This window comes from Neomonachus schauinslandi, chromosome 12, assembly GCF_002201575.2.
Source record: "Neomonachus schauinslandi chromosome 12, ASM220157v2, whole genome shotgun sequence".
Lineage (NCBI taxonomy): Eukaryota > Metazoa > Chordata > Mammalia > Carnivora > Phocidae > Neomonachus > Neomonachus schauinslandi.
The window spans coordinates 90721685-90732434 of record NC_058414.1 but is presented as its reverse complement, the minus strand read 5'-3'; the positions used below and the strand labels follow the sequence as shown (position 1 = coordinate 90732434).

Here is a 10750-nt window from a genome sequence, read left to right as displayed (position 1 = left end):
TTATTTGAGACAGAGAGAATGAGAGACAGAGAGCATGAGAGGGAGGAGGGTCAGAGGGAGAAGCAGACTCCCTGCTGAGCAGGGAGCCCGATGCGGGACTCGATCCCGGGACTCCAGGATCATGACCTGAGCCGAAGGCAGTCGCTTAACCAACTGAGCCACCCAGGCGCCCTCCATTTGTCTTTCATTCTTGTTTCTGTTCTCCTTGCTTTGTACAGAAAATGTAAGTTCATAGACCCTCATGTTTATTGATGTTTTCTTTACAACTTCTGTGGTCTGTGATTAGGATTATGAAAATATACTTCTCTCTTCCAGTCCTTTGTGGCCTTCTCTTTTTTGGGGGAGAGGATATATAAGCATTTTATTGAAGTATAACACATAAAAGCATACAAATCCTAAGTGTACAACTTAATCAGCCTTCATGAAGTGAATGCATCCCAGATTCTGACCCAGAAACTCCTGACCTGTCCTCTTCCAGGCCAGTGGGATACTACAGTAGAAGGCACAATATGATTTCGTAATTGGTGGGCCAGTGGTCCCTACACACTTAATTTAATAACCCATTTTTTACTCCTGGGTTAGAAATGTCTGTCTGCTTACATTTCCACAATTGGTCTATTTCTAGCCTCGCTATTTTAGTCCATTGATCTGTCTGGTTTCGTCATTGTCATATTCTTCTCCTTAGTTGTATGATATTTATAGTACATTTTCAAAACTGGCTGCCTAAGCCTGACCTCATTGTTCTTTCTCAGATAAGCATCAGAGCCTCCCCTCTCTGCCCAAATCCTATTAAGATTTTAATAATTCATTAAATGTATCTTAATTTAGGAAAAAGAGACTTTCTTCCTAAGAGCAGAGTTTGTCTCCAATTTTTCAATGTTTGTTCTATGCTCCTTGCTGACATTTTACTGTTTTCTTCTAAGAGATCCTGAATATCTTGTTAAGTTTATTCTTAGGCATTTTAAGGCTTTTCATTGTTGTGAATAGATTGTTTTCTTTCATTATAAATTCTAGTCTCACAGTTTGAGTGAGTTTTATTTGGAAAGGCTAGTGAGTGTCGAACTCAATCCTAATGGTTTTTCATCTGAGCCTTTTGAGTTTTTCAGGTTTATAATCACATCTGTCTTGTGATTTCAATCCAACCCTTCCAGTCAACATTTTAATGTGTTTAAGATTCCATAGCTTACAAGTGGTAAACTCACCCCCATTGACTTTCCTTCCTCTTCTTCCCAGCCCAACTACTTAACCGGGTTCCTTCTTCTCACTGTCCTCACATACTCCCCCCACCCCCAAACTCAGCTGCAGCCATCCCTACTCCACCAAAATGATTCCTGATAGCATCTCTGATGACCTTGATGCCTCTACATCTAAACCTTGTTTTAATCTCCCATGTCGACCTCTCCCTTACTGTAAGGACTGATGGTCATGTCCTCACTCTCTGTCACCTTCTTGGGGCATCCAACACCTGGCATCCTTGTGGGTTTCCTCCTGCATCTCTGGCTGTTCCTTCCCCATCTCCTTGTGGTTTATCTTCCTCTTCTATTTTTTCCATTGTTGGGGATTCTTAGTGCTCAATTTTAGACCCTGATTTTTTTATATGTTAGTCTCCATGTAGGTGATTTTGCCCGTTTTTTATGATTTTAATTACCAATCATACGCTCACGGCTCCCAACTTAGTATCTCTGAACTAGGCCTTACTTAGCTCCAGATTCATGTATCTAGTTGCCTCCTTGGCATTTCCACTTGAATGTCTCAAAATCATCTTAAATTAAGCATGTTCAATGTCATACTCAGGATATCTTTCCCCAAACTCATTCCTCTTCCAGTCCCCATCAGTGAATGGCATCACTATCTTACCTGGGATTGTCCTTCTCCACTCTCTTCTCCCTCCCGATCCTATTCAATCCCCAACGACACAGATTTAACTTCCTAGTGTAGGTCCTGCATCATTCACCTCTCCTCCTTTCTCACCACTGGCACCACTCTGGTTCAAATCACCCTAGCCTCTCACTGGGCTGCCAAGAGAACATCCTGAGGACTTTCCTTCTGCAAGCTCTTATTCTCCTTCAACTTCTTCTCCCTGTATCCATGCAGATTTATGTTGTTCTTGTGCTTATAATCCTTTTGTTGTCTTGCCATTGCCCTTCTTTGTAGGTGAAGACCCAAATCCTCAACTTGGTTTATAGGGCTCCACCAATGAGGCTCCCACCTTGTGCTCTTACCTGTTTACTTAGCTATGAACAGTTTGGTTCTTGTAGTTGATTACCCCAGTTACCTCCTTCTGGGATTCTCTCACTTGCTATTCCTTTGGACTGGAAACCCTCTCCCCTTCCACCCTGTCTCCATCTCCAGTTGGCTATGATTAATTCTCTGCTCAGGGAAGTCCTCCTGAGGCCTTAAACTAAGTCTGGTCTCCCTGCTGTGAGCTCTTGTGCCACCTTGAAATTTTCCTTCATGTTGATTATCAGATTGTAATTGCTGATTTGTTTGCCAGGCTATTTAAAATCTTTTTTTTTTTTTTTTTTAAGATTTTATTTATTTATTTGACAGAGATAGCACAAGTAGGGAGAGGGAGAAGCAGACTCCCCACTGAGCAGGGAGCCTGATGCAGAACTCGATCCCAGGACCCTGGGATCATGACCTGAGCTGAAGGCAGACGCTTAACTGACTGAGCCACCCAGGCGCCCCCAGGCTATTTAAAATCGATCTCTTCCAGTGCTTGAAGCCCTGTGAGAACAAGGATATGGGCATGTTTTGCTCATTTTTGTATTTCTCCTCCTCCAGGGCCTGGCATGTAGTGGGCATCGAAACATTTTGTGAATGCTTTTTTTTTTTCCTGGAGAGAAAATGAAAATTTTTGTTTGTTTAAGTAATCTCTACACCCAATGTGGGGCTTGAACTCCTGACCCCTAGATCAAGAGTCACATACTCCTTTGAGCCAGCTAGGCACCCTTGAATTTATCTTTTATCTTGATTTTGTATCCAACTACTTTATTGAAAGAGCTTGAGTCAGTTTGAGTCCTTGGAAAAGCAGATGCTAACAACTGCACATGCAAGAGATTAGGGTAAATGAGAGAGGGAGCAGGAGTGGGCAGGGGAAGCCTCCCAGCCACGGTGCCGGTAACAGCAGTGAGGGTCCCATTAGCCAGTGTTTTACTTTGTTAGTGAACCACTAGGTTTTATCTACCAGTATTTTATTTATAATTTTTGAATCAACACTCACATGTGAGAGGGCAGTTGGATTTTTGTATTTTATTTTTGTTAGGTTTCACAGTCACTGTCATCCTGGTTTCATAAAAAAGAAACTGGAAGCTTTTCTTTCCCTGGATCCTTCCTTGGAGATTCAAAAGAACTCATCTGTGGAAGTGAATCCTGGCACTTTTGAGGATGCACTTTTTGGCCACTGTGTATTTCTGGTGTTTTGGTTCTCCTGGTTTTTTTTTTATCTTCTCTTGAGTAAATGTCAGGAAACATTTTTATTGAATATTTATGCAAATTTGTTAACAAAGAACTCTGGGGACTATTCTCTTTGTTTTTTTTTCTATTTCTCCTGTGTTAGTGATTATTTCCTCTTTTACATTCTTAATTCCATACATTTATATATTTCTACTATAATTCATAATTTATCAAGTCAATTTGTTTCTGATTTGCAATTTATTTAGGCTTTTTATTAATTTTTTTACACTAGTTTCTCAGGTACTTCTTGAGTTGGAAGTATAGTTTGGGGTTTTTCCTTTTTATTAACAAGGCTTATTTTTAGATATATGTATTTTTAAAGATCTTATTTGAGAGAGAGAAAGAGAGCACAAGCAGGGGGAGGGGCAAAGGAAGAGGGAGAAGAAGACTCCCCGCTGAGTGGGGAGCCTGCTTTGGGACTTGATCCCAGGACTCTGGGATCATGACTTGAGCCAAAGGGAGATGATTAACTGACTGAGCCACCCAGATGCCCCTAGATATTTTTCCAAGTATCAAAATATGCTTGTTATATAATTCCAAATATAGAAATGTGTAACTGAGAAAGTGAAAATTCTCTATCACCAGAACTAACCACTGTATGTGTTAATAGCTTGGGGCATATTCTTCCAGATTGTTTTCTATGCATGTATTTGTCTTTCTGGGTGTGTATGTACCAGTAATATTTGTGTGTATTCTATAGATGCATGTATATATGTAGGTACACATACTTCCATGAATATGTACATTATCTATCTACATCTATCTGTATCCATGTTATAGTCACCTGTGGAGAAAGATGGAATGCCCCCCATATTTTCATCGTTAAGTCAGGACTGATGATGTATACACACATCAACAGGGTATGAAAAGGTTTTTTTTTTTTTTTTTTTTAATTACATAGTTGAGGTCTCTGGGAGAGCAGGACAGCCCTCTCAAGCAGCTCCTAATTGACCTTGAGAGGGCAAGGCAAGGAGACTGGCTGGAGTTTTTATTGTGGCTGGGGTGAGGGTTCCCACACCAGGGCAGTGGCTTGTGTGGTTTGGATCTTTTGTTGGCCCCCAGGCTGTCTTACCAGTTCAGAGGTTGGGGCAGAAGAAGAGGCGGGAAGGGTGAGGCTTAAGGGCTGGCAGCAGACATCAGATGGAGTCTGACTCTTCTTTACACTATTTAGGTCTATCTGAGTATACATGTAGCTAGGCCTGTATATAAACACACACAAACTGTCCATCTCTCCACACGTATCTACATGTTGCAACTGTCTTCATATTAATAATCTTTTTAAGTTAGTAAATGTAGATTAACCTCATTCTTTCAAGTAAGTGCATGGATTTCCATTGCATGGATGTGCCATAATTAGCTGTTATTTGGTGGATGAATTAATCATTTCTGTGTTCTTTCTGCTTTTACAAACAATGGGACACTGACCATCATGCACACTACACCTTTGTACACGGGCAACTATATTTGCCATCCAATAGCACCGAACTCTTTCATGTTATACTGTACAAATCAAGGTCCCACATTTTTTGAAGTTACATTCTAGTGGAGAATGGATGAGGGACAAGGGACAAATGGTTTATTAATATGTTAGTATAATTAATGCTATGTAAACATAGAAAACAGAAAGGAGATAGTGATGGGGGTGGTCTGCTAGCTAGTGTGGTTAGGGAGCCCCTCCTCACCCCCTTCCCCCCTGTAATAGGGCAGAGAGATGTGGGAATGACTATGGAATATGTCTGAGTGAAAAAGCATGATTTTGTAGAAAAAGTCTGTTGGATAATTTTTAAGTCAAATGTGTATGTATCTTAAATTATGATGGATCTTGTCAAGTTATCTTCTCTAAAAAAAAATATGCACTCCTTGATATATTAACACTTTTTTTTTTTTTAAGATTTATTCATTTTTAGAGGGGGAGTGAGTGAGCATGAGGGGAGGCGCAGAGGGAGAGGTGGAGAAACCCAAGCAGACTCCATGCCGAGTGAGCCTGACGTGTGGCGCAGAACCCCATGTGGGTCTCAATCCCACGACCCTGAGATGGTGGACCTAAGCTGAAACCTTAGGGTCGGGCACTTTGACTGCACTCCCAGGCGCCCATATTCTTAAGCATCTCTGTTCTTTCCTTCCTCATCAAAAAGGATGGTAACCTTTTTTTTTTTAAATCTTTTTCAGTATGGTAGACAATAAATTATATCTTAATTTGTACTTTGTTCATTATTAGTAAAGCTGAACATCTTTAATATGTTTATTATACATTTTTATTTTTTGGCAAATTGCTTATTGATGTGATTAGCAACTCTTACAGGCCATTAGACATTATTATACTAGATATTTTTTCAATGTTTGTGGTTTGTCTTTTGATTTTAGTATCAAATTTTTTGGCATCCAAAATTTAAAATTATGTCCTCAATTTACCATCTTCAGTTAGTGTTTTGTGTCATGCTTACTGGCCTGCATCATTCGTGCATCCATTATTTCTAAAAATAAGACACTGCAAGTTCAAAGGCTTCTGGAAAACATTAAATTCTTTGATCTTTTCACAATTTGTTTATGCTTAAGGCCTGAGGTAAGAATTCAGCTTTAAAAGCAACAAAACAATGCCTAGCAGGTTGTCCCCAGGCCATTAATCATCCTTTTGTTTGGCTCCTCTCAATCGATTTACCATGCCGCTATTACAATAAGCCCAATTTCCATACTTACACCTATTTTGTGATGCATTGTTTTACTGATCTATTTTGACACCAGCATCACACTGCTAATGATTAGAACTTTATTGCCACTTAGGCTAATAACTTCCCTCAGATTCTCTCACCTGCACACGTTTCCAGAAATTCCCTGAGTTTTCTTATATGTTCATTCTTCCAAATTAACCTTAGAATCAATTTCCCCCCCAAAATCAACTCAAAAAACCCTACTGAGATTTTGATTGAGAATCCATTAGAATTAGATTATTTTGAGAAGTATACTTTCACAGTACATTTTTCTAAGAACTAAATAGACTTAGTCAATTTTATATATTTTTATAATTTTCTTCATATACATCTTATACATTTCTTGTTTATTCCTATGTATTTTATTTTTGTCCCTATCAGCTGTTTCCCACACATTTAATATTCTGTATTTTCATTTTTCATGAGATTTTGACCCCTGGATGTAGAAGTACATGGAGATGTTGCTGTTATCTGTTATTTCTAGTTTGATACTCTTTTAGTCAGAACACGTTCTAGGATTTTAAATATATATATTTTTAAAGATTTAATCTCTATACTCAAAGTGGGGCTTGAACCTAGAAACCTGAGATCAAGAGTTGCATGCTCTACTGACTGAGGTAGCCAGGCAACCCTAGGATTTTAAATCTTTTAAGGTTCATTTTAGGCCCCCAGAACATGGTCTATCTTGGTGAATGTTCCATGGGCAGTAGAAAGGAATGTGTATTCTGCTGTTGTTGGGTAAGGTGTTCTGTAAGTGTCAATTAGACCCTGTTGATGGCATATAAAGTTTTTCTGTGTCCTCAGTTTTCTGACTAGTAGTTCTATTAATTATTGAGGGGTACTGAAGTCTCCAACTATATGTGGATTTATCTAGACCTTCTTTCAGTTTTTACTGAATGTATTTTGAAGCTTTGTGGTAAACCTTTAGAATTGTTGTCTTGGTGGGGGCTAAACCTTTCTTCACTGTGTAATGTCACTCTTTGTCCCTGGTCTGGGCTGATTTTTAGAAGTAGAGGATTAACAGATTGATCTTTTTGATACAGTCAATCAAAGAGGGGCCTGGGAATATACGTTGTAACAAAATTCTCAGATGATTTTTATAATCAGGCACTATAGTTCTTTACAAACACTAGAAATTGACTTTGGTTAACTTAGGCAGAAAGGAACTTATTGGAAGAATATCCAGTAACATCTACTGGATTGCTGGAGTCCTGCTATGAAGCCCAGACTGGTGTCTCTGTAGGGAAGCAAAAGAAAAAAGGGGGGGGGGGGCAAATTGTAGTATTTTGTGATTGTAGAGAGCCTTGCTGTTCCTTAGTCACTTCATTTAACCATCCTTGTGAGATGAGTTGACAACTACCAAGTGCTTGGCTTATTGCTAACTGGAGGCGGCCCTGGGTTAACAGATGTTGGAGATGGGAGTGTCTGAACTTGCCAGTAACAGAGCACGGTCTTGGCCAACTGGCAGAAATCCACTCTGAATGTGGAAAAAAATGGACACCAAACAGAAAGTATTGTCACACGTGAAGCATCATGAACATAGATAAAATGGATTATCTTTTCAGAGATCATTAGATTGCATCTCCAAAAAAACCCCCCAAAACCCCAAACAGAACTTCCTCCTAATCCATCCTGTCAGAACTGAAGGGGGAACAAGTGGATGTTAGGCAGAGGGAGTCCTGCATACAATGAGAATTAGAAGTTGAGCAAATTAGACTGGTGTGAAAGTGTGGAAAACCAGATGTCTTCTCTTCCCCAGATACTGGTTTGCTCTGGAGATACCGAAGAGTGGGTGCAGAGAGGTCTGACCTGGCCAGGACGTGTTAATGTCAGTCCTAACTCACAGGGTCACACAAAATGCCTACAAAAGCTGGGCCCAAATAAATAATAGACCTAAGATGTCAGGAATGCACTATTTGCAGAATGGCTGCAAAGGACATCCATTCATGTAGGTGGAGAGAGGATTTCCCCTTTGACATAAAAATCTATTTAGAAGTGACTGGGGCACAATAAATTGAGTCATTCCTTGTGACTTGCAGGTTCTTATGAGTGCATCATTCCTGGGGGCCCTGTGTCTTTTCTCATCGGTCTGTGTTGTATGTGCCATTTCTGCATTTACTCTCCCCATTGAGACCAAAGGACGGGCCCTGCAGGTAAGTGATGCAGAAATCTCTTAAGTATTCTCAACTATCCTCTTTGGACCAAAGGAAATGAACTTGGAGTATGGAAATTCTTCTTTGAAGCACACCCGACATCCAGGTGTGTGCTAATGTGTGTGTGGTATTTGCTTAATGGGTTCCAGTAAAAAAAAAAAAAAAAAAAAAAAAGGTATCCAGTTTGCTTGCATGTAACTTCGAGCAGCACTGAAACTAAAGGAACCAAGTATTCACTCCAAATCTCTGCTAAATTCTTGAAAGAGGACATTTATAGTGTGATTTTTCTGAATGATGTCTTTATCACACTAGAATTAACTCTGAAGCTACCATTGCCAGCCAGTCAGGTACACAGGGTAAATGCTAGGGTCTTAATTCCTTACAACTTTATTAAGAAATCTTCTATTACTAGTTTTGAGTGTCAGACATTGAGGATGAATGGAGAAGGCTTTCTTTTTATTAAATGTATTGATCTACTGAATCACTTCTTATTCCAGCAAATTAAATGAAAACCTGTAAACCAATGTCTACTGGAGAAGAAAAATGCATTTTATCTTTACAAAGAGCTGTGGCACATTTTTAAAAACTTGGTTTAATTTCTGTATACTACTTGGTAATACTACATACAGAAACTGATGATGTATTTTTGAAAAATAAGGCACATGAGAATGAGGTGGGTAAACTTTATATTGATGTCCTTCTTTGGAGACTATAGAGAACTTCTATAAAAATATATTTTTAAGATTGGAAAGGTTTCTATGGGAGATGGGTAGGGAGAAGGTAGCTTTTCTTTGACATCAAGTCTGTTAAAGTTTCTTAGAGAAAATGCATATATACTTGATATTTTCCCATGAGGTTTGTAGCAAAAGTTGGCCTGAAATTTGGTAGCTAAGGCATGAACTTGGGGTTGTATCATTAAGCCTTTCAAAACAGTCAAATTCACAATTAAAATTTGCATTTAAATTGTGTGCTTATCTATAAAGTATGCCTAAATTAGCATGAATCTTGCATATAATTGCAAAAAAGCTGGGAATAAATGAATTTTTTCCCAGATCCTGTTTTTATTTTAATTTTATTACTTTATGGGAGACTCCCATGGTGTGATAAAAAATTAAAAAGTGCATCAAGCTTTCCTACATCATGCAATGACTTATCAGCCCTTTGTTGAGCAATCGTAGCATGCAGGACATCACACCTGTGCATATCACTCTACTAGATTAGGTATGGTGTAGGGGAAAAAAAAAAAACCCTAAGGCTTTTATGTTGAGATTTAGTCTTTTATTGCTATTTAGGCTTATTGTGGACACCTCTCAAACTGGGCACCCCACGGCTTGTTCATCTACTCCTCCCATCTGCACTTTGCAGTGGAAAAAGAACTCACTGCAGCCACAATCAAGTATCACTGTATTAGCCAAGTCTATTAGAGGGTTTATACACCTGCTTCAATAGGGGTGCAAATCATTCCTATTTGAACCAGAGGTGCAAATGGCTTAAAGTCAGGAAACTTTCTCTGTAAAGGGCCACACCGTAAATATTTCATTTTGTGAGCTAAATATCGTCTGTCACACACCTCCACCACCTTTCAGCCTTAAAAAAATGTATGGTGATTAGCATAATAAAATTTTAAAAAAAAGTAAAAAACATCCCTATCTCTTAGACTGTGTAAAAGAGGGCCAGAGGTTAAATTTGGCTAACAGGGCATAGTTTTGTTGAAATAAATTTCTAGGTCCAAGATGGAATAGCTCCTGCCCAGAGTGCCGTATCAGCAAACAAATTTATTTTAGAGAGAGCAAGAGCTGGGGGGCAGGGGGAGAGGGAATCTCAAGCAGACTTCCTGCAGAGCCCAATGCAGGGCTCGATCTTACCACCTGAGATCATGACCTGAGCCGGAATCAAGAGTCAGACACTGGGGCACCTGGGTGGCTCAGTCGTTAAGCGTCTGCCTTCGGCTCGGGTCATGATCTCAGGGTCCTGGGATTGAGCCCCACCTTGGGCTCCCTGCTTGGCGGGAAGCCTGCTTCTCCCTCTCCCACTCCCCCTGCTTGTGTTCCCTCTCTTGCTGTGCCTCTCTCTATCAAATAAATAAATAAAATTAAAAAAAAAAAAAGACACTTAACTGAGCCACCCAGGTGCCCCAGCAAACTAAAATACCCTTCATGTCCCTGTAAATGTTCTGCTGGGCCAGAAACAGTGTGTTCAGTGTGCCAATCACCAAGCCAATTCTGGCTTATTTTTTATCAGTAAAAGCTTCCTGCCTTCTGCCCAGCTTGTAGTTCTCTGGACTCTTGGGAATGGACATTGCCTGCTCCATAAAGTGTCAAGTAAGGTTTGTTTGGGTCACCTAAATCATTTTTAACTGGTTTTGGCAACAAGGACGAGCATCTGAAGCAAACTGCTAACGGCCCTATGGAACAGTAAGACACACATGTAAGG

The 10750-nt window shown here is 39.7% G+C and overlaps 1 protein-coding gene across 1 annotated transcript in view; it reads left to right on the top strand.

Moving 5' to 3' along the window:
- Nucleotides 1-9741, top strand: part of SVOPL (SVOP like) — a 72400-nt gene extending 62659 nt beyond the window's left edge. The window contains exons 14-15 of the mRNA XM_044920014.1: nucleotides 8204-8317; nucleotides 9610-9741. Of these exons, the coding sequence (XP_044775949.1) occupies nucleotides 8204-8317; nucleotides 9610-9741 (246 nt within the window). The remainder of the gene's footprint in view (nucleotides 1-8203; nucleotides 8318-9609) is intronic.
- The last annotated feature ends 1009 nt before the right edge of the window (nucleotides 9742-10750 follow it).